The 25,799-nt window shown below is 36.8% G+C and overlaps 1 protein-coding gene across 1 annotated transcript in view; it reads left to right on the top strand.

The window, feature by feature from the left end:
* Ascc3 (activating signal cointegrator 1 complex subunit 3) overlaps nt 1-25,799 on the top strand; it is a 380,520-nt gene that overhangs the window by 208,050 nt on the left and 146,671 nt on the right. The window contains exons 15-17 of the mRNA XM_045155316.1: nt 9,425-9,616; nt 9,926-10,150; nt 24,896-25,015. Coding sequence (XP_045011251.1) covers nt 9,425-9,616; nt 9,926-10,150; nt 24,896-25,015 — 537 coding nt within the window. The remainder of the gene's footprint in view (nt 1-9,424; nt 9,617-9,925; nt 10,151-24,895; nt 25,016-25,799) is intronic.

Raw genomic sequence — 25,799 nt, forward strand, 5'->3', positions numbered from 1 at the left:
TCCCCACTTTTATTTAATATAGTTTTGGAAGTCTTAGCCATAGCAATAAGGCAAGAGACACACATAAAAGGGATACAAATTGGAAAGGAAGAGATCAAGTTATCATTATTTGCAGATAACATGATTCTATACATAAAGGACCCTAAAGACTCTACTAGCAAACTGTTAGAGCTGATCGAAACCTACAGCAATGTAGCAGGATACAAAATAAATACACAGAAATCAGTAGCCTTCATATATGCTAACAACAAACACACAGAGGATGAAATCAGAGAATCACTCCCATTCACAATTGCATCAAAAAAAAATAAATAAATAATGTACCTTGGACTAAACCTAACCAAGGAAGTAAAAAATCCCTACAATGAGAACTTTTAAACACTTAAGCAAGAAATTGCAGAAGACACTAGGAAGTGGAGAAACACCCCCTGATCCTGGATTGGAAGAATCAGTATTGTGAGAATAGCATTCTTAAAAAGCAATCTACACATTTAATGCAATCCCTATCAAAATTCCAAAAGCATTCTTCATGGATATAGAAAAAACAATCCAAAAATTCATTTGGAATCACAAAAAACCCTCGACTCTCTAAAATAATACTGAGCAACAAAAATAACGCTGGTGGTATCACCATACCTCATTTTAACCTTTACTATAGAGCCACAGTAACAAAAACAGCGTAGTACTGGCACAAAAACAGACATGTAGATCAGTGGAACAGAATAGAGGACCCAGATGTAAGCCCAAGTAGCTGTAGCCACCTGATATTCGATAAAAATGCCCAAAATTCTCACTGGAGAAAAGACAGCCTCTTCAGCAAATGGTGTTGGGAAAACTGGATATGTATCTGCAGAAGGATGAAAATAGATTCTTCTCTCTCTCCATGCACAAGAATTAAGTCCAAATGGATTAAAGACCTTAACATCGACCTGAAACTCTGGAACTGCTAGAGGAAAAAGTAGGGGAAACCCTTTAATGTATCGGTCTTGGCAAAGACTTTCTGAATACAACCCCAATTGCTCAGGCAATAAAACCACAGATTAATCACTGGGACCTCGTGAAATTACAAAGATTTTGCACTGCAAAGGACACAGTGAAAAAAGCAAAGAGGCAACCTACAGAATGGGAAAAATGCTTTGCCAGCTATATATCTGATAGTGGATTAATATCTAGGATATACAAAGAACTCAAAAAGTTAAATAATAAGGAATCAAACAAGCCAATCAAAATTTGGGCTATGGAGCTAAATAGAGCATTCTCAAAGGAAGAAAAATACAAATGGCATATAAGCATCTAAAAAAAAGTTCTACGTCACTAGTCAATCAGGGAAATGCAGATTAAAACTCCATTGAGATTCCATCTCACTCCTGTCAGATTGGCCACCATCATGAAAAGAAATGATCATAAATGTTGGACGGGATGTGGAAAAAGAGGAACCCTTCTACGCTGCTGGTGGGAATGCAATCTGGTCCAGCCATTGTGGAAATCAGTGTGGAGCTGTTTTAAGCTAAATATTGATCTACCATATGACCCAGCTATAGCACTCCTAGGCAAATATCTGAAGATATCAGCTCATTTCCTTAGAAGTACGTGCTCAACCATGTTTATTGCTGCTCAATTTATAATAGCTGGGAAATGGATCCAGCCTAGATGTCCCTCAACTGATGAGTGGATAATGAAGATGTGGCACATTTATACAATGGAGTTCTACTCAGCAGTAAAGAAAAATGAAGTTATGAAATTTGCAGAAAAATGGATGGACCTGGTAAGGATTATACTAAGTGAAGTAACCCAGGCCCAGAAAGCCAAGCGCCACGTGTTCTCTCTCATATGTGGATCCTAGCTACAGATGACTGGGCTTCTGCGTGAGAATGAAAATACTTAGTAGCAGAGGCAGTAAGTTAAAAAGGAGACATAAAGGGAAGAGAAAGGAAAGGAGGAGGGTACTTAATAGGTGTATATTGTATGTATGTAAGTACAATGATTATGATGGGGAGGTAATATGATGGAGAATGGAATTTCAAAGGGGAAAGTGGGGGGGGAGGGAATTAATATGGGATTTTTTTATAATTGTGGAAAATGCTAATAAAAAATTTAAGAAAACAACGTCGTATATTTCTTATGAGGAAAGTGTTTGTATGACTTATCATTGTTGTGAGTATTTGCATATGTCTGTTAGGGGGAACAGATTGGATCAGATTAGACAAGCTGTCTCATTTTTTTATTTCACAGTATATCACAATGTCCTTTCCAAATCAACATGACAGTTTTTTCATTTGTTTAATCACATAGTTTTACTATAATATGGATATTATAGTTCACTTATAAAAGTGCTGCAATAATATCCCTACTTGGATTTTTGGTATTTACAATTGTATGCACTGACTTATCCATAATATACTGGATGCATTTAAAAGTTTAGTGAGTTGTCTATTAAAGAGAATATTTGAGTTTATACTTCCTCATAGAGATAACTTTCTCTCATGCAATTCAGCCGACAGTTCACAGTATCAGGCTTTTACATTAATAATAATAGGGATAAAAAAGTGTTTCTTTTTCTCTTTCTTTATTTATTTTTATTTATGTATTTTTTTTGAGACAAGTCTCATACATCCCAGGCCAGACTTAAAGTTACTGTGTAGCTACCTTAGAATGACCATGTACTTCAGATCCTCCTGCCTCCACTTCCTGAGTACTGTGTGCCACCATGCTCAGTTAATGTGGTGCTGGGGATCAAAGCCAGGGCCTCATGGATGCTAGGCAGACTCTACCAAGATACATGCTCATCCCTGTATTTCATTATTGTTTTTATCAGCATTTCTAAGCATTTTTACATTGGCCATTTGTATTTCTTTTTCTGTAAGTTGTTTTTATTCTTGGTTAGTTGTATATCAAATTATATGTAATAGCAAAAAAAATTTTAGTTAACCTTTGATTTTTATTGTTGTTTATGAATATTTTTACCATATAGAACGTCTATCAATTTATTTACAGCTGCTGGTTTATATCATACATAAAGGTCATAATCTTTTTCTTTTTTATATTTTATTTGTTTGTTTGTTTATTTGCATGCAAACCCACAGAGAAGAGGGAGAGAGAGATTGTTGCCACCAGGGCCTCCAGCTACTGCAAATAAACTCCAGATGCTTGTGCCACTATGTGCATTTGACTTGATTTGGGTGATGGGGAATTGAACCTGGGTTGCAGGTTAGGCTTTGCAGATAAACACCTTAACCACTGAGCCATGTCTTCAGCCCTATCACCTCTTCCTTAATGCTCCAATTTTCATTATTGTTTTGTTTTTATTTTAACTTAGAAACTTATTTTTACTTCATTCTTTGGCCCTTTCTCATTTATATCTTGCTATTTCTTCTCCCAGGTCAGATGCTATCTAGACAAACATAGCCACAGTGGCATGTATCCTCTGCTGTAAAACAACATGATTTAAAGAAATGACTAGCATATTTGTCTCTTTTACTGGTCTGAGAATTATTCAGTGCTTAGTAATTGTCTTATTTATTTTCACTCCTCATCCAGGATATGATAAATACATGCTTTTTTAAAAAAATAATTCAAGATTTATTTATTCATTTGAGAGAGAGAGATGCAGAGAAAAAGGCAGAGAGAGAGAGAGAGAGAGAGAGAGAGATAATGAGAATGGGCACACCAGGGCCTCCACCCATTGCAAACGAACTCCAGATGCATGTGCCCCCTTGTGCATCCGGCTTATGTGGGTCCTGGGGAACCGAGCCTTGAACTAGGGTCCATAGTCTTCACAGACAAGCGCTTAACCTCTAAGCCATCCCTCCAGCCCAATACATGCTTTTGATTGATTTACCTTCCCTTTGATTCTCTAAAGTGCTTTTTTAAAAACATTAGTTTTGTATTCAGCAAATGCAGGCAGTTTGGTACCATTATTAGGCTCATCCGTGACCTACCCCTTCCCCATTAGCCCCTCCTTGTTGATGTATATGGGTCGTGCATTGTGGAGTTAGCCCACAGTTATTGGTACAATAAATGTCTCTGCATATCATTACCCAACATGTGGCTCTGACATTCTTACTGCCCCCTCTTCCACAAAATTTCCCTGAGCCATGTTGGGTTCATTTTTGGTCTGATTCAGTGATGAGGTGTTGGGGACCTCTGAGACTCTGGCTCTCTGATTTGGTAGGAGTTGATTTTTCTCTGTGTTGGTCTCCTTCCCCCTTGTGCTGGTATTCGGTTCATCAGGAAAACAGCACCCTTGCTTGTTTTGCCAATTTTCCTTAGTTTCAGCTGGGGTCCTTTTGAGGTATGATGGAGTGGCTCTCTCCTTAGGATCTGCATCTATCTGAAAAAGAGAAGCAGATTCTCCAACCGACAGTAAGTTAGCACCAGGCCAAATGAGATAACCCTTACTTTTTTAATAGAGAGTTTAATAGGTGTAGGCTTTCTTGTAGCCCATGATTGATGATAGCTTGATATTGGAGAGTGGGCTTATGTTTGGATTTGTTTCTGACTTGTTTCCCAGCTACAGCTATGGGTCCCGTACCACTGAGGGGATCAGTTAGCCAAATCAAGAGCAGTTGGTTCCACACCATGGCTGTGTGCCACTATTGCACTTGTGTGGACATCACAACAGGTTATTTGCTGCTAAGTAGGTTAAACCATGAGTTACTTGGACAGATATTGGTCCTTTCCCCCAGTCGCCCATGTAACACCTTCTGGCACTAGACATGCTGAAAAAGTACTTTTTTTTTAGTCACTATTTTGTTTCATTGTTTGTTGGTGAAAATTTTTTTCCTTAAGAATGTGAATACTTTCATATGATAATGAATATGAGTTTTCTTAGCATGAAATCTCATGAGGTCAAGTTGTACAGCTGTGTTGTGCATAGATGGATAGAAGTATTACTGCACGTGTGTTATAGTAAGAAATGTGTATCCTTAATCTTATATGTGCATTAAACACTGTGAGGATTGATTAGATATACAAATCCAAGAATATGGCAGCATTAACTAATAGAGAAATATAAATTAAAACCATGATCAGATACTAGCACACACCCAACACAATGGCTAAGATTTAAAACGTGTCTGTGTCAAGTACAGACATACATGGGAAGAAACTGGAGCTCTCAGTCATTATTGAGACAAATGCCAAATGTTAAGCTACTTTGGAAATGGTTTGTTGATTTTCATAGAATTTAACGTACATTTACCTTGTGACCCACAGCTCTACTTTTGGCATTGATACTCAGCAAAAGAAAGCATGTGTGCACAGAAACAAAGAAATATCTGTGCTCATAGACACTCTGTTGGTACCCAGTCTAGAAGCAACCCAAATGCCATCTAGTGAGCTTAGAACATCGTAAAGTGTCCATCCTTTCACACCAGTATATGCTGCTCAATAAGAGGGGCAAAGTATTCATATGTGCAGCAACATAGATGAGTCTTAAAGGCATCCAGGATAGGTGACAGAAACAAGTAAAAGAATATACTGTTCGAGGGCTAGAGAGATGGCTCAGCTGTTAAGGCACTTGCCTGCAAAGGTAACAATCCAAGTTTAATACCCTAGTACCCACATAAAAACAGATGCAAAAAGTGACGTTTGCACCTGGAGTTGTGTGCAGACTAGAGGCCCTAGTGCACCTATTTTTCGTCTGTTCCTCTTCCTCCTTGTCCTCCTCCTCTCTCTTCTTCTACCTGCAAACAAATATTTTTAAAAAGGAATATACTATTTGATTCAATTTATGTAATATTTTTGAAGTGATAAACTAGTCGGGATGCAGAACGAGTCAGGATTTATTGGGATTTAAAGTTGAATATTTAGCTCACTTTTCATCTGCCTTACTGGCACAATACTAATCTTCAGCAGTGGGTACATTTCATTAATCATATGTTTTGTCTTTATATAGTCTCTGCTGTTTTTTTTTCTTTTTTTCTTTTTCCTTTATTAGAGAGATTGAAAATGGGCACACCAGGGCCTCTATCCACTGCCAATGAACTCCAGACTCATGTGCCACCTTGTGTATCTGGCTTAACTGGGTACTGAGTAACTGAAACTGGGTCCTTTGCATTCTCAGGAAAGCACCTTAACTGCTAAGCTGCCTTTCCAGCCCCCTGTTCTGTTTTCTTTTTTTTCTTTTTCTTTTTTTTTTTTAGGTAGGGTCTTACTCTAGTTTAGGCTGACCTGGAATTCACTATGTATCCTCAGGGTGTCTCCGAACTCTTGTTGATCCTCTTACCTCTGCCTCCCAAGTGCTGGTATTAAAGAGATGTCTACCATGCTGGCCTGGTTTCTTTTAAAGTTGACATGTCAACCATCTTATCAATAGGCATCATTTTGCACACTGAATAGTCAACTCTAACTCTCAGCTCTTTCAATAGAAACTCCTTTGATGATTATCTTATATAAACAAACCCCAGATGTGCTTTCATTAAGTTCCTTAGTTACTAGTGAAACTTTTAACCTACACATAGCCTTGAAGAAACAGATGTACATTTCCTAATAACAGATTAGCTCCCATTCCATCTGCATACGTCTCTAGCTGGAGTTTGCCCAGTGTAGTCTCCCAAGTTCTGTTTGTGATTTTGTCTTTGTATCACTCCCAGGTAAATGCCACAGTTCTTCTTTTTCTACACAGGTTGTAGGATTTTAGGTAGGAAAGCCTTCACTATAAAGAAATACTCCAAAGGAGCTTTTACGCTGTAAATAGGCTGTCTTGTTTATTGAAAATGGCAGTTGTGCTAAATTAGACAAATGGAACTTCAGCTTAAAGAAAGGTGCACGCCTCTATTTAATCCCAGCACTTAGGAGGCAGAGGTAGGAGGATCACCATGACTTCCAGGCCACCCTGAGACTATATAGTGAATTCCAGGTCAACTTGGACTAGAGTGAGACCCTACCTTGAAAAGCAAAAAAAAAAGGATAAGAATAATAAATAAAAATTTTAAAAGGTAAGTATAAACAACTCCAGAACCAACCTCGGTATATGCCAAGAAAATATAAATAAACTGTGGTATACATACTCAATGGAGTTTTTCTTAGCCATAAAAAGCAAAGTTAAATCATTTCAAGGAAAATGGATGCATTTTGAAATAATCAGATTGAAGTCAATCTCAGAAAGACAGATATGCTTATCTGCCACATGGATTGCTATTCAAATATCATATATATTGCTGTTTGAATTGAGAATTTGTAACATATTTTTAGCAAGCAGTGTGGCAATATTTAATGAAATTAAGTCATTCAATACAAACAATAAAATGCAAATCAAAAAATATTAATGTCTTTATAAGATAGTTGTCACATATGTCTCTTCTGAGCCAATAAAAGGGAAATAATACACAGAGTATGTTAGGATAAAGATTAATGAAGTGAATCTTAAATGTCTCCTAGTTCCTCACAGACACCTGATTAATGTCCCTAGTTGGTACCTTGGCAGCTGGGCATGTGGAACCAGCCTAGTGACAGACAGTACAAGCACTCCCAATCTCCTGGCTACTTTCTAAGTACATTTTTACTGTAGTTACATACTCTTTACTTCATCGGTATCTCTGAGGACTCACCCAAGTCCTGCTTGAGCTGGGGGGTTGTCCAAGGAATCTCTGTTGATCACAAGCACAGCAGAGCATACCAACCCAGGCACTCTGCTGACAGAACCCTCACTTGGAACAAGCAGACATCCAGATGGTGACTTGGACAGGACAGTTCCAGTAGCAGCTGCTAAGTTTTTTGTGTTTTTCTGAGCATGTACTTCATGATGTTAGAGAAGTGGAGTTGGTTATGTCTCTTGTCTCCCTTTCTTTGGCTTCTGAAAGAACTCTGTTAGGTTTATAAATAATACCCCACAAAATCTTCCTACATTGATAAAAACTAAGAAGCTTTTATCTAAAAAAAATAAATAAATATTATCCAAGTGTAGTATACTAGTTTCTTTTACATCTGTATGACTAGATAGCTGACAGAAATAACTTACGGGAGGAGAGATTCATTTTGGCTCATAGCTTCAGGGGATTGCAACCCATCATAGCCAGGAAGGCACCACAGAGTCCGTGGTGGGATGAGTGATGGCAGAGTCCACATATTGAAATACCCCTAAAAGCAGAGACCTTAAAAGACCTACTTCTCTTGTCAATTAGGTCCACCTTCTAAAATAGTGTCTACAGCTGGGGTCTGAGTTTTCAAAGCAGGAGCCTTTGTGGGACTTTGTAGTTTCAAACCATAACACGCAGGGAATTGCAAAGTGTATGGTAAAATGATTTCTACATGCTGAGTGTATTGCACAAAAGTAAATAAAGAGTACATCTCAAAACATGAAGAACATAGTCTTAATTACGCTTTGTATTCTCAGTGCACGTTGTCATTTACACTTTGGCCACTAGATGGTGGTGTTTACTAATTTTGATATTTAAAATTGAAGCTGATTTCAGTGTTTTTTCAGTAAATTAACTTAGAAATGTAAAACTGTAATTGACGTGAGATATAATCATTGTGAAAAATCTGCACTAGAACCCCACTCTCCTTAAATCTCACTATGAAAGTGTAATGTTCTTTTAAGTTAATCTACAGCAACTACTGGTCAAAAAGAATTTGTTGAATTGTTCATGAAAAATTTAAGAGCAATAATAAATACATAGCATGATACATTAAAAGAAATTTTCATATTTAAAAACTTAAAATGTAGAAATATTTTCATTAGTGAGAATGTCTAGTGGATGACAGAATATCTGCTGTGTACTTATATAGATTGCAGGTAAATTACCAGATCTCACATTTGCATCAGGCCAGCAGTGAAATTAGTACATTTAAAGTAGCTGTAAAGTTGAGGTGCCTCAGCATATGGTCATCATACCTTGCTATCAAACACTACGAACACTGCTGTTGGTGAGCATTGATGTTTATTATTAATTCACTGTATGGGGAAAATCAAGGGAAGACACCTCAGTAAAAGGAGGGGAAATCTTTCAAGCAGTGGACCTGGAATAGGAAATGGAAAAGTAAGGTAGCATTTTTTCAGAAGAGACTCAAACAAAATTTTGGCTATTGTGGCTACTGTGTTAGTGGGGGTTAGGATGGATTTTTTTTTACAGTGTGACAGCTCTGACTTTCACTCTCAGTTTGAATACAGATATGCTTACATTTAGTAGAGTATTTCTGGAAGAATAAGAAATAGGTTTCATTACAAGAAGGGACAGCTGGATGTGACCCTTAGTTTTCAGTTCATCCTTGAAAATTGTACATCATGTTCTGATAATTATTTTGAAGGTAGATGATAGTAACCTTTTATATAACTTTGTATAATGCACTGTTTACTGTTATGCCTCAGGGTACTTAATTTTTTTGCTTTCTTTAATAAATATATTTAAAAGATATATCAAATAACAGTTGCACTTAAATCCTAGTGATAATTTTTGATGTTATTTTTTGATTTCTACTGTAGGTGCAAAAGTCAAGAAATAAGCAAGTCCGGGAGTTGTTCCCAGATGGCTTTAGCATTCATCATGCAGGGATGCTTCGACAGGACAGAAATTTGGTAGAAAACCTGTTTTCTAATGGCCATATCAAAGTACTGGTCTGTACAGCTACATTAGCCTGGGGTGTCAATCTTCCTGCTCATGCTGTGATTATTAAGGTAGGAGCTTACCTTCCTTTGCACATGGATTTTGTGTGTCTGTTAAAGCAAACCTCTAGATTGATTTATTGAGGAAAATATTGTGTTGTATCTGTTTTGTTGACTGAATGTTATTTATTTAAAGCCAGAATTATTTTCTCCAATAAGATTCTAGTTTATATTGCAAAAATTTAACTCTATCACAGACGATGAAGGGATTAGTTAAAGTACACTTTAGAGATCCTGCCATATTTGTCCAATTTCAGTTTTCAGCTCTTTGGGATTATATGTGTGTATTTATGTAAATTTTATTAACTTTTCCTCATCTAGGGAACACAAATATATGCAGCAAAAAGAGGATCCTTTGTTGACCTTGGAATTTTAGATGTCATGCAGATATTTGGCCGAGCTGGACGACCACAATTTGACAAATTTGGGGAAGGAATCATTATAACAACACATGATAAACTCAGCCATTACCTCACCTTGCTCACTCAACAAAACCCAATTGAAAGTCAGTTTCTGGAAAGCCTTGCAGATAATCTCAATGCAGAGGTAAGAACTCGTGAGTAGAAGGTTAGAGGAGAATCATCAACTTTTAAGTAAAGTAAATAAAAGTTGTGTTGCTTGCTATGTAGCAGTAGTAGAAATACAAAAAGTGCCATGCAGTTATAAGACAAAATAGGCTAACATGCAATATTGTTATAAGAGTATAAAATGTAGGCAAGAGTGGTAATAGCATGTTATTCTGTATGGTTTTGTTACAGACCAGAAATGCAACTTAAACTACAAGTGAGAGAAACAAACAACAATGGTCTCAGTAATTTTTTCTTTTCTTTTTTAAAATTTTTTTTTGTTTATTTTTATTTATTTATTTGAGAGCAACAGAGAGAGAAAGAGAAAGAGGCAGATAGAGAGAACAGGTGCGCCAGGGCCTCCAGCCACTACAGATGAACTCCAGACACATACGCCTTCTTGTGCATCTGGCTAACATGGGTCCTGGGGAATCGAGCCTTGAACCGGGGTTCTTAGGCTTCACAGGCAAGCACTTAGCCACTAAGCCATCTCTCCAGCCCTCTTTTTCTTTTCTTTTGAGGTAGGATCTTGCTGTAGCACAGGCTGACCTAGAATTCACTAGGTAGTTTCAAGATGGCCTTGAACTCACTGTGATCCTCCCTACTTCTGTCTCTTGAGTGCTAGGATGCTGCCACTCCTGGCTTAGCAGTAAATATTTCTATATTTCACTTTTCTAAAGTATTTAATAAGATTTTATGAGATTTATGAAGCCCTTTTAGTTCACTGGATTTACTTTGTTACATAAATGCAATTACTTAAATTGAGCTTGAGTTTGATAATTTCTTTTGCCCCTGTGTGGGTAACTTCTGTGTTAAAACTTAATGGCTCTTGGGTGCTTCACTAACTAACATCTTAACTGGCTAAAAGTAAAAACAAGCATTCTTCCTATGTAGGATATGTTAAACCTTCAAATAAGGCTTTATTACTTTCTGACATTTTCATTGTCCTTAGTTCCTAGACACTGCTGTATCACTTGCTCTGACCTGTAAAGTTGACATGAATAATTTTTGAAAGTGTAGGTAAAATATAAGCATGAAGTAAGTAACACCAATCAATTACTATTTTTTATGCACAAGTCTTACATCAGGCATTTCCTCTTCTATATATGTGTTTAAGGTATTTTGAGCATCTTCTTCTTGCACTATCTCTCTTGCCCCAACTCCTCATTCCCCTTGCACTGAAACCTTTCCTTGCCCCAGCTAAGCCCTTTTCCACCTTTGTGGTGTGTGTGTGTGTGTGTGTGTGTGTGTGTGTGTGTGTGTACATCACTGAGTTTAATTAGCATTGCCTGCATGGGCAGCGATAGGGGATTTTGTCAGAGTACATGGATCCCACTGCAGAAAATATCTTCCATATCCCCACCTACCATTAACTTTCAATAACTCCTTAGGTTGGGAGAGGGACCTATGTGGACCTTCTCCAAGTTGCAACAGTCACTGTGAGGACATAAATGCAACAGCCTTGTCATGCCTTAGTGACTGCATTCTGCACATTCTGTCTTGTGCATTGTCCCTGAGCCTTTAAGGGCAAGATAGAGATGACTCAATTAACATTGAGTACTACAGAGTCACTTATTCTTAGCATTTTGATGATTTTTGAGTCTCCTTAGTAGTTACCACCATCTGTAAAAAGAAACTTCTCTAACCAGAGGTGGGACCAGCAATAATCTGTGGGCATAAACATAGATGGATGGATGGATGTGGGAATTGGATGAAAACACAACTTATCCACTTATTTTCATCACATAGCAGTTCCCCAAGCTTTTGTCTAGATTTTCAGTACCAGATTCTTCCAGGCACTTCTTGAAAAGGTTATAGAAATTTCTCTTTCATTCTTTTTATCTTATTTCCATGTACTTTAGGAATTCACTATGCAACCCCCTCTATAAGAAGCATATAGGCCAAAGCAGGAGTAAAAGACATGGCAAGACAGTGCAGTGAGGTTCAAATGAAAGTGGTAAGTTTTACAGAAGGATTCAGCTGATCATGAAGACTTTATTTATGAGAACATTAGACATAGATCTGATACCAGAAGGATTGGAAAGATTTAGAAGATACTGAAATTAGAAACAATAAGTACTTATAAAGTACTAATTTTTATTAGCAAAACTACAAGATAATAAAAATATAAGAAAATAAATTTTGACTGTGGAGAAAATTTTAGACTAGCTCAATTAGAGTCATCTTTGGTTATTATGATTGTAAGGTTTAAATAATCAAGTTTTGGGTCAAGAGTATTTATAATGGGGTAAAACCCATTATTGTGAAATAACAGAAGTAGCAGCAAGCTGAGGACCTTTGCATCTCTTGAACATTTTCACTTTCTCAACATACTTGCTGAGGGGTTTTATCCTTAGTGATGTCAACTTGCCTCACAATCACTAAGCTATAATTTTTTTAAAAAATTTTCTTTATTTTTATTTATTTATTTGAGAGCAACAGACAGAGAAAGAGGCAGAGAGAGAGAGAGAGAAAGAGAGAGAGAGAATGGGCACATCATGGTCTCCAGCCACTGCAAACGAACTCCAGATGCATGTGCCACCTTGTGCATCTGGCTCACGTGGGTTCTGGGGAATTGAGCCGCGAACTGTGGTCTGTAGGCTTCACAGACAAAGTGCTTAACCACTAAGCCATCTCTCCAGCCCACTAAGTTATAATTTTGGAGCTAGTATTCAAGCTTGAGTCCATTTAACTCTTAATTTTAGTATGTTTACTGTAGCTTAGATTTCAGTGATCATCAAAAAAACATATTAAGTTTCAGATGAATACACTTCTTGTACTTCTTAAAACCTGGACTAAACATTTTCTCAGCTCTTGAAAATTTCTCTGACCTTTACAGTGAAGAATGATTGTTTTATACATTGTTTAAAAAAAAAAAATCAAGACTAAGGTTGGGCGTGCTGGTGCGCTCCTTTAATCCCAGCACTCAGGAGGCAGAGGTATGGGGATTGCCGTGAGTTTGAGGCCACCCTGAGACTCCATAGTGAATTCCAGATCCGCCTGAGCTAGAGACCCTATCTCACCCCCAAAGAAACAAGACTAAATCTAAGTCAACTTAGATTTAATAGTATTTATATCATCTTTGGCAAGTGATAAACACAAGTGGTTGTATAATTGTGCAGGATATGCAAACTGGGCAAAACACTGATCTTATGTTTAAAAACAGTAAAGTAGCATCTGTGGAACTGTTTGTAAAACTCTGAGAGTAAAAATAAATAATATTCCCTAGGTTCATCATATAGTCATAAAGTATTTACTAGATATGTCATTTTCAGAAATGCTACCTAACTATAAGCATAAGTCTGTTTAGTTGCATAAAATCATGCAGATGACTCATGCCTTGAAATGTTTAGCTAAGATACTGAAGAAGAGCCATTATTACACCTTCTTTTATCCTATCAAATTCTACCAAATAGCTTCCTATAAAAGTAAATTTTCCTGCTAATGAAACAAGTTAAGCTTGATAATCTGCAGAAATCAAATATGAAACTAGTTTATAACTTGAATTTGGCTATATTATTAAGGCAATGATTTTTAAGTATTGGGATGCCAGAATCATTATAAGCCTTAAGATAGTGGTAGGGATCATTGTAAAGATCCTGTTAAGCTAGGGAAGGAATAATGCCTCTATCGATATCTTTTTTTAATAAATATAGACTTTGACTATTTTGATGAACTGGAAAAATTAAGTCTATTGTTAACACAAACATTTTATAAATATTTTTTGCTGGTTGATGCCTAATGGGTCTGAATCCATAGTCTTAAAGCTGGAAGGTCACAAATGCTTTCTCCTATGTTGACCCACCTCAGCACTGAGAAAAATTGGATAAAATGTTTGAAGCTGATACAAATGTTTTCAAGAGACATTACTGTTTTCCTAACCAGGTCTAACCCACTCTAGTCTGTATACTAAAACTGTCATTTTTTTTTTTTTTTCTCTGTTTGACATTTGTTCTCTATGGACTTCCAAGATCTTAGAAGTTTGCTACACAAATACCTTGTCCTTGGAGTTATGGCCCTCAGTAAGATTAACTTGCTTTCTGACTGGTTATTCCCAACACAGGACTTCCACCTTGAAAGTTATTACTCTGCCCATATCACCTGCACAGTACTGTGTATCTCCCATACCACCATTTTGAAATACAAAATTTAACACACACATAAAAAACACAATAGCCATCACATCAACAATGTGAACAACCAGTTCTTGAAAGAAAGAAAGAACCAATTAATATCAAAATGTTCAAACTCTTTAACCATCAGAGAATGAGAGTTAAAACTCCTTTCAGATTCCATCTCATCCCAAGAAAAATGGTTTTCATCAAGAAAACAAGTAATAAGTACTGGTGAGAATGAGGGAGGAAAACCATAATTTATGACTAGTGGAATAAGAACTGTGGGATATCCTAAAATGGCCAAACATCTGGATCATGGGTATACCAGAAGGAGAGGAAATCCAATCTAGAGACACAGAGAACATGTTCAACAAAATTATTGAAGAAATATTTTCCCAATCTGGCAAAAAAAAAAAAAGGCCCATGCAGATATAAGAAGCCCACAGAACACAAAACAGACAGGACCAAAGAAGAAACTCTCAAAGGCACATCATAGTTAAAACTCTTAGCAATGGACTTCACTCTCTTACCAACCCAGATATCCAGAGACACAGAGGCTCCCAAGACCTTGTCACTGATGTAGACCTAAAATGCACACAACATGGCTCAGAGAAATTTGCGGAAGAGTGGAGAAAGATTGTTAGAGCCACATGTTGGGACATTACGCACAGGGATATTGTCTCTTACCCATAACTGATGGCTACCTCCACAATGTACAATCCGCCTTTCCCAATGAGGAGAGTCCCAGCGGAGGATGGAGAAGGCTAATAATGGTACTAACAGGGCTGTGTACATAACTAATATTAATAATAATACACTCTTAACAATGAAAACAAAGAGTGCTAAAGGTATCAGAAGAGAAATCCAACTCACTACATACAAAGGCAATTCCATCAGAATTACCACAGATTTCTTAGTGGAAACCCTGAAAGCCAAAAGATCTGGAATGGAACACTTCAAAGTCTATGGTTTCCAACTCAAGCTACTCTACCCAGCAAAAGTATCCCTCATAAGAGATGGTGACAATAAAACTTTCCATGAAAAATGTCAACTCTGTGATTATATAACACAAAGCAAAATCTATACACAATACTTCAGGGAATACTCTACACAGAAGAGTAAAATACCCAATCTCAAGAGCCAACAATAAGAATATGATATCCCAATAACCAAAAATGGACCAGGCTCAAAAAAGTACAAAGCACAAGAAAGCACCAAACCCCATAAAGCACTTCATCATGGCAGGGAGTAATTCAAACCTCACAGTAATGACCTTAAATATTAATGATCTTAACTCACCCTTCAAAAGATACAAATTATGATGGTGGATCAAAAAAAAATGGACTCTTCTTCTACCTGCTGTCTTCAAGAAACCTACCTCACCACTAAATATAGACACCTCCTTAGGGTGAAAGGATGGAAAATGATATTCCAAGCAAATAGAAATAAAAACAACCAGGCATTGCTATATTAGTATATGGGAAAATAGACTTCAAACAAAAAGTAATCAAAATGGACAAAGAAGGCCATTTCTTACTCATCAAGGGAATGATCCAACATGAGAATATCACAATCATTATATGTACCAAACACAGGTGCACCACAGTTTATAAAACAAAACCTACTTGACAACAAAGACCAACACCATCATAGTCAGAGACTTCAATATTGCACTATCATCAATAGACAGATCATCTAAGCAGAAAATCAACAAGGAAATACAGAGGTCAACAGCACCATAGATCAACTCAATCTAATAGACACCTACAGAGCTTTCCACCCCATCTCTACAGACTACACATTCTTCTCAGCAGTCCACAGAACCTTCTCCAAAATAGACCATATGTTAGGCCATAAAGTATGCCTCCATAAATTCAGAAAAATTGAAGTAACTTCCTGCATTATATCATATCACAGTGCTTTAAGCCTGGAAATCAACAAGAGACTCATCAAGAACTCCACCAGTTCCTGGACACTGAAAAATGGATGGGTTGTAGAAGAAATCATAAAATTTCTAGAATTGTATGATAATGAAAATACAACCTACCAAAACTTACAGAACACAATGAAGGCAGTCCTAATGGGAAAATTCAAGCTAAATGCCTTTATAACAGAGAGTTCCCAAATTAACAACCTAACTGTCCAACTAAAGGCACTGGAAAAACAAGAATCCAACCCTAAGAGTTCCAGATGGAAAGAAATAATCAAGATCAGAGCAGAAATTAATGAATAGGAAATTAATAAAACAATTTAAAAATTGATGAAACCCCGGTTTGAGGCTTAATTCCCCAGGACCCACGTTAGCCAGACGCACAAGGGGGCACACGCGTCTGGAGTTCGTTTGCAGCGGCTGGAAGCTCTGGTGTGCCCATTCTCTCTCTCTCGCCCCCTCTTTCTCTCTCTGTCACTCTCAAATGAATAAATAAAAATAAACAAAACAAAGTAAAATTTAAAAATTGATGAAACTAGCTGGATGTGGTGGAGCATGCCTTTATTCCCAGCACTCTGGAGGCAGAGGTAGGAGTATCACTGTGAGTTCAAGGTCACCCTGAGATTACAGAGTGAATTCCAGGTCAGCCTGGGCTAGAGTAAGACCCTACCTCAAAAAAAAAAAAAAAAAAAAAAAAGATGAAGCTAAGAGCTGGTTCTTTGAAAAAAAAAAAAAATATTGATAAGCCCCTAGCCAATTTGATCAAGCAAAAAATAAGTAAGAGAGAGAGCAAGAGAGAGAAATCTCAAGTTAGTAAAATTAGAAATGGGAAAGGAGAGGTCACAACAGACATAAGGGAAACTGGATGAATCATCAGGACTTACTTCAAAAATCTCTACTCCACAAGATTGGATAATATGGAATAAATGGATAAATACCTGGGGACACACCACCTATGAAAACTAAACTCAGAGCAGATTAAGTTCCCAAACAAACCTATCACATTCATGGGGATTGAAAGGGTAATCAAAAACCTCCCCCAAAGCTAGGCGTGGTAGCACATGCCTTTAATCCCAGCACCCAGCACTAGGGAGGCAGAGGTAGGATGATCACCATGAGTTTGAGGTCACCCTGAGACCACATAGTGAATTCCAGGTTAGCCTGGGCCAGAGTGAGACCCTACCTCAGGGAGGGAACTCCCCCAAAAGAAAAATCCAGGACTGGATGGCTTCTTACCCAAATTATATCAAACCATTGAAGAACTGAAACCAGTTATTCTCAAACTGTTTTGCATAATCAGAGACCAGAGAATCTTCCCAGCTCCTTTTATGAAGCAAACATCACCCTGATACCAAAACCAGACAGAGATCAACAAGAAAACTATAGTCCTATATCCCTGGTGCATTTGGTGCAAAGATCCTGAACAAAATCCTCACAAACCAAATTCAACAACACATCAAAAGCATTATCCACTTTTATCAAGTAGGCTTGATCATCCCAGTGATGCAAGGATTATTTAACATATGGAAATTGGTCACATAATACAACACATAAATAAACTGAACCATAAGAACCACATGATCATCTCAATAGATGCAGAGAAGGCCTTTGACAAAACACACCACCACTTCATGATGGAAATGCTGGAAAGAACAGGCATGGAGGGTTTATTTCTCAATGCAATAAAGGCTATATGTAAAGCTCCTAAAGCCCAAATAATACTTAATGGAGAAAGACTCAAGGAGTTCATATTGAGATCAGGAACAAGGCCCATTCTCACCACTGCTCTTCAACATACTACTAGAAGTACTAGCCCAAGCAGTAAGACAGGAGAGAGAAACAAAAGGGATTCATATTGGAAAGGAAGAAGTCAAGTTAGCCCTATTTGCAGATGACATGATCCTATATATAAGTGACCTGAAAGTCTCCATCTCAAAACTTCTAAAAGTGATTAATTCCTTCAGTAAGGTGATAGGATACAAAATCAATGCACAAAAGCCAATAGTCTTTGTATATACAAAGGACAAAGGCTGTCCCATTTTCCATAGCAACAAATAAATTTAAATACCTTGGAGTAACAATAACCAAGGACCTATACAATGAAAACATTTAAGAAACTCAAAAATGAAATTGAGGAGGACTTCAGAAGATAGAAAGACCTCTCATGCTCCTGAATTAATATTGTAAAAAATGACAATTCTACCAAAAACAATAAACAGATTTGATGACATATCAAAAAAAATACCAGTATCATTCTTTTCAGAGCTTGAAAAAAAAATGATCTCAAGTCCTATTGAATGGCAGAAAGCCTTGGTTATCCAAACATATACTCAGCATATACCTCTGGAGATATCACCATACCTGATATAAGCTATATTATAAAGCCATAGTAATAAAAACAGTATGGCGTTGGCAAAAGAACAGAATCATAGGCCAATGGGACAGAATTGAAGGCTCAGACCTTACTTTAAGTAACTGTAGCTACTTGATCTTTGACAGTGGAATTAATAATGTAGACTGGTGAAAGGACAGCATCTTCAACAAATGGTGTCAGACAAATTGGATGACCATATGTAGAAAAATGAAACTAGACCCACTCCTCTCTCCATATACAAAAATCAAGTCCAAATGGATGAAATACCTCAATTTAAGACCTGAAACTCTTCTCCTACTGAAAGAAAGAAAAGGCACTTTTATGATATAGAGGTGGGGAAAGACTTCCTAAACAAAACCCCAGTAGCCCAGGAAATTAAAGAGTCACTCAACCAATGGGATCTCATGAAGCTGAAAAGCTTTCACACAGATAAAGACACCATAAGCAGAGCCAGTAGGTTACCCACTGAATGGGAGAATGTCTTTGCCAGCTATACCACTGACAGTAGCCTAATATCTAGAATCTACAAAAAACTCAAAGAATTAAATAATAAAAAAAAAATCAACCCACACCAAAAGTGGTGCAGAGAACTGAATAGGGAGTTGTCAGAGGAACAGTTAGCAATGGCTAACACACACTGAAGAAAATGTTCAACATCTCTAACCATTAGGGAAATGCAAATTAAAACATCCATGAGATTTGACCTTATTCCAGTAAGGATGGCAATCATTAAAAAAAATTAACAGTGACAAATGTTGACAAGGATGTGGGGAAAGAGGAACCCTCATCCACTGTTGGTGGGAATGTGAACTTGTACAACCACTATAGAGATCAATTTGGCGATTCCTGAAAAGAATGAACATAGAGCTACCAAAAAACCTCAGGTATTACCTTACTGGGCATTAACCCTATATTCTGCATGCTATCTGTACAAAGACATTTTTTGCTCAACCACATTTGTAGCTGCTCAATTTATTATAGCTAAGAACTGGAATCACCCCAGATGCCCATCATTGGATGAATGTATAATGAAGTTGTGATACATTTACACAATGGAACTCTACTCAGTACTAAGAAAAAAAATGATACAATGAAATTTGTAGAAAAATGGACAGACTTGTAACAGATCATACTCAACAAACTCACACTATTGGTGTCACTTATCTGTGGTTCCTAACCTGGACCAGCTTGAATTGCTGACATACTTGATATGCAATTCAAAACTCAGAATAATAGGGATGGGAAGGTTGTGGGGGAAGGGGAGGGGTAAAAGTAACTTAAAATAAACCCAAAATGAGCTGATAACATAGAAACCTTTATCTTTGGAGATAGCCCAAAAGCTATACTCTCAAAAGGAGTAAGGGGGTACTCCTGAAAAGTAGTGCTCTGGGGACAGTGAGATAAAGACTAAGCTTTTTTTTGTTTTTCTTTCTGTCTCTCACCTGTATCTCCCAGTAGCAAAGATTGGTTGCTACCCACATTGGGCTGTTGATCAGGGAGACTTACAAGGTCCTCAAATCAAGAGCTTTCTGTCAAAATACTTGATTACCTGCCTCAAGCAAAAGCTAAGATCCTATTGCTGAAGACACCATATGCTGCTAACACAGAGCACAGAGAGACCTGGCTGGAATTCAGAAGAAAGCCAGTCCCCAGACAGTTAACCTGTCTAGTGCTGGAAATCACTGTGTGATCGACTGTGGGGAAATGGCCAAAAAAGTACTGAGCAATTAGAGGTCTAAACTACTCAGGACCAAACACTATGACACAATGTAAATGCCAGTGCAGTAGTGGCACACAGCCTCAGTGGGTAACCAATAGCTTTCTGATTGGCTAAGAGACCCACTCCGTGTAAAGGAACCCATATCTGGAATTGGGAACCAGATCAAAATACTATACAGACAAAGATTATGTTCTCTAGTGTCAAGTTCTCATTAGTCTTTGGCTAAGAGAGGGATTACATACATCAAATTCTCCCTAAATTAATAATGCTTGTACCATTTAAACTATACTGACCTCACTTCCCATTAGAGAATCTTTTTTTTTTTTTTTCAGAACGTAGTGAGACCCAAGGAGATAAACTATCCCTCACACTTCAGCCATAGCTGAATCTACAAAGGACTAGGGAGACTAGCAAGAAGGTTGATTACATTCTTTTCCTGATAATCAGCACAAGGGTGTAGGAGAAAGACCCTGAGGTTACTCAATACCTACCAAAGTAGAGATCCAAAGGCTCCTAAGAGTTCATCACTGAAGTAGACTTAAAATTCAACCACCATGGTTCAGGGAATTTTGTGGAAGAGGGGGCAGAAAGATTGTAAGAGCCACAGGTTGAAATGTCATGCCTAGAGGCATTCCCCTCCTAAAAAAAAAAAAAAAAAACTATTCCCACAATGCATAAAGTACAACCCCATGGGGAATACCTGCATCCCTACTGAGGAGTGTGCCCAACAGAATGGGGTCATGGATGAGGGAAAAGAGGGTTTCAACACATGATGTATCTATATGCAACATTTTGTGGATGATAATAATAAACATTTTAAAAAGTGTAAAACAGTCTACAGTAAAGGATTAAGGAGCTATCATACTGGAAAAAATGGATAAAACTATAAAATACTACATTATGTGAGATAATTCAGCTCAGAACAATAAATACCACATGTTCGCCCTTACATGCAGATCCTAGCTCATAATATGTGTATTTGGATGAGAGTAATTGTAGTAGAGACCAGAAAAATAAATGGACCCATGATATGAAAAACTGAAACGACTTTAAAGAAGTCAGCAGAAGAGAGCAGTAGAGCACATGAGATATGAAAGGGCTAGGAGAAATACTGGGGAAGCAAGGTACAAACAAAGCAAGGTGAACAGGAAGATGGAGTAGTGAGAGGAAATTGCCTCTGAACAGAACTTACCATGTACAGATATTTTTTACTGTTATTATTTCCTCAATTCTTTATATACGTAGCATTTACATGGTGTTAGATATTGTATATAGTTTGAAAAGGCAAACAGCCTAGAGATCAAACAGTGGTCCTTAGGCTTCTCAGAGAAGTGCCTTAACTGCTAAGCCATCTCTCCAGCCCTGTTTTAATTTTTTAAAATGATACTCATTCTGCATTATCTGGTATGCAGAATTATTGCTGACTTAATAGTAACTATGAGATGAACATACACATTTCTATGAGATACTATGAAAAGAAAAATAAGGCCTCTGTGTGAAGTAGCCACTAGAGGACAGTAAATACTTACCAAAAATCATTATTTTTGTCACTAGGTGGTGATCAAGGATTGTACTCAAAATATATCATCATAAATATATTTTTTTTCTGTTAGTGTCTTATTTTTTGTGACAGATTAAAAAACTTGAATTGAACAAATCTTTGGCACCTACTTCCTCCTTTACTTCATTTTACCACTAAGAACAGTAGAAAATTACTGACTTTGCTGTCTGATTCTTAAATTATATAAGTTTCTTTTATCCATTATAAAATTTTCAAAACTTAAGAGTTGCATCCTTATATTTTAAAACAATATTATAAGGTCATGAGGAAAGATGGGCCAGATATTATATGGCATACATTTTTAAATAGAGTATCAGATATTTAGGTATAATATCATACTAGTTTATGTACAGTGTTTACTGTCTTACATATAACTTTTTAGGATTTATTACACGGCTCCTTGTCTGTTCAAGTTCTGTTCTTGCTGTAATTCATTTTATAGAAAGCCTATAGTTATATTAGAAATTGGAAACCTAACTCTACACTGTTTTGCACATGGCTTGATCATTTGTAAGAAACTAGTCGAAATGTACTTTTGGACTTTTCTCTTGTATGCCTTATGCATGTTAGGCAAGTGCTAATCTTAATGTAAAAACAGCAATGCACACCTGTGTGTGGTGCGGGGAGTGGGGGGGATATGCTAATGATTGAACCTAAGGCCTGGTGTTTGCTAAGCATGTCCTATATCACTGAGCCACACTCTCAGCTCATCTGTGTATGTATTTCAAAATATTAATTATGCAGAATTGAATATTGAAATAAGCACCTCTCTCCATTTGATCTGAAGATGTGACAGAAGCGTGTTCAGCACTGAAACATCTCTATCACAACCTTCAAGGCTCAGCGGAAATAACATAAGAGCCAAAGGAAGGGTAGGACTGCTTACAATGCAGTCCTCTAGACACAAAATGGCCTGGATATCCATGACCTTTCAATGCCTGGTTCTACCTACATAAGGTCCTCATAGTAGGAGGAAAAGACTGTGACATCAAAATAAAAGAGACTAATTGAGAGGGGGAAGGGATTTGATGGAGAGTAGATTTGTGAAGGGGAAAGTGGTTTAGGGCAGTGAATTATCATGGTTTGTTGTCTATAATTATGGAAGTTGTCAGAGGTTTTAAAAATATTCAGGAGCATAGGGCATGGCTCATTAAAGTGCTTGCCACACAAACATGAGGAGTTAACCCAAGCCATCACCCACTTAAAAGCCAGGTTCATCTGTAATCATAGTGCAGAGGAGGCAAAGACATCTGGGACAGGGTGGATTGCTAGTCTAGCTGAATTGAATTTGTGAGCTGCAGGTTCAGTGAGAAACCTTGTCTCAGCATTGGGGAGGCTGAAGTAGGAGGATCACTGTGAGTTTGAGGCCACCCTGAGACTACATAGTGAATTCTAGTTTGGACTGAGCTAGAGTGAAACCCTACCTTGAAAAACTACAAAATAAATATATAAGTAAATAAATAAAATGGTGGGAAGAGTGAGAAAAAGACCAACTTTAATGAATACCTTAAGTAAATGCACTGTAGCTTCTCTTAGATTCATTGGTTACTAAAATATATTTTCAAGAAAATTTATCATTAAAAGTCTACAAATGTTTAATTTATTTCTCTCTTTACATTGCTCTATCTGTTGTATTTTTAAATTATTAACCACTGGCTTCATTAAATTAATGTATCACATAGCTGACTGATTGAGAGGGGAGGGGATATGTGGGGGGAGAGAATTACCATGGTTTACTCTCTATAATTATAGAAGCTGTCAATAAACCAAAAAGAAGCTCTGGTTTGACCAGATTCATTGATTCATTCATTCTTTCATTCTCTCTCTCTCTCTCTGCTCACAGTAAAATATTTTTGAAAACACACAAAAAATATCAAAAAGCTAAACTGAAATGCTATATTGCACTGGTTTACTTTCTGAATTTATATTATTCAGTGTTTATTATAATTCAAGTATATATCTAATTTTTCAATAGAAAACCATTCCCTGTTCTATTGTATATTTTTCCTTTTTGTGTTTGATTTTTGGGACAGGGTCTCACTTTTTATGCCTCAATTTCCCAAGTGCTGGGATTACAGGCATATGCTACCATGCCTGGCTGATTTTTGTTGTTGTTGTTGTGTTGTTTTGTTTTTTTTGTTTTGTTTTGTTTGTTTTTTGAGGTAGGGTTTCACTCTAGCCCAGGCTGACCTGTAATTCACTGACCTGGAAGTCTCAGGTTGGCGTCAAACTCACAACAATCCTCCTACCTCTGCCTCCTGAGTGCTGAGATTAAAAGCGTGTTCCACCATGCCTGGCCTGGCTGGGTTTTTTTAAGTGTATGTGTCAATATATGTAATAACCATTAAAATCTACTTAAAAATTGTTTTGCAGAAATTATTGCATTTTCTGTGTACTCACATTATATGTTTATACTGGCAATCCTATCAGTAGATTATTTGGAGATAAAAGCTAATATTATTTCCTCTGTGGTTTTGGTAATTTCTGTCAATTGAAACAAAAAAGGATAGAAGTTGAGCATGGTGGTGCAAGCCTATCCCAGCACTTGAGAGGCAGAGGTAAGAGGATCACCATGAATGCAAGGCTACCCTGATACTATATAGTGAATTTCAGGTCAGCCTGAGCTAGAGTGAGGCCCTATTTCAAAAAACCAAAAATTAAATAAAATTTAAAAAGGATAGAGTTACTAATATTTTATTGTTTTTATTTTGGTGTGCTTATATTAAAACAAAATTTATAGTGAGCAACAAAATGTGACAAAAATGTCACACTGTATAGAAATAAAGTCTATATAGAGAAAGATAATCAACTGCTATGAAATTAAATTTTATTTGAAATATATTATTTCTATTGTACTATTTTCAGTTAAAGGAAGCATAAGTGATTTTTAATAAATGTCCAGTGTCTGTGCTTCCTTTTTTAATGCAGCACAATATTTAAAACATAATTTCTGAAAAATGGTCTTTGCTGTAATATTTATGTTTAATACATGATTTTAAATTTCTGTTGTATTTCTGATTTGCAGATTGCTTTGGGAACAGTGACCAATGTGGAAGAAGCAGTGAAGTGGATAAGTTACACCTACCTTTATGTACGGATGAGAGCAAACCCATTAGTCTATGGCATCAGTCACAAAGCTTACCAGGTAGAAACTTCATTTATGAAAGGAAAAAAAAAACAAAAACCCACCAAACCTTCTTGAGGCTTTGTAATCCATTGATAATGTGAAGATAAATATTTACTACTCTTGCCTCAGCAGGAAAGAGTTAGAAATCTGGAAGAAAAATAAAGAACTTTAAACATTTTTAGAAAACATTAAGGAAAATTAAATTGGCTCTTTATGATTCCCTTCTTTCAATCTCTTTTCCCAGTAGTAAGTTAATATTTAATTGTTATCTATTTATTTTTTAGATATATTTCCATTTACTAATAGTAGTCTTCTCTTTTTTAAACTAATAAATTTAGTTGAAAGTCAACCAGACATAAAAAAAAAATTATAGACCATTTTTTTGAGACAGGCTTATGTTATATATAATCTCTTCCTCTTATGAAGACCCTTTTATCCCTGTTCTGAAATTAATGGATGGCATTAATGAGTTCTTATTTTAATAGCGTAGAGTGTGGGAACAGTTTCACAATTCAGTGCATATGCATACACTGAGAATTGAATACACGTGATAGCAGCTCTTCCTATGAATGGTATGGTTGTGTGGCTGCAGATTCCACAATATCCTGTCTTTTCTTTAAAATTCTGCTTATATAGTACAAATGCTTCCTCATTACAGATAAAGTCCAGCTGTAGTCTAACGAAAACATGTTAGGTCAAAATTATTAAAACAGAAATATTTATTAAAAAACAAGTTGAATTAAACCAAATTCCAGTATTTCTCCACTTTCTGCTTATATATAATGTATGTACATATTTGTGT

Source organism: Jaculus jaculus, chromosome 7 (assembly GCF_020740685.1).
Source record: "Jaculus jaculus isolate mJacJac1 chromosome 7, mJacJac1.mat.Y.cur, whole genome shotgun sequence".
NCBI classification, from domain to species: domain Eukaryota; kingdom Metazoa; phylum Chordata; class Mammalia; order Rodentia; family Dipodidae; genus Jaculus; species Jaculus jaculus.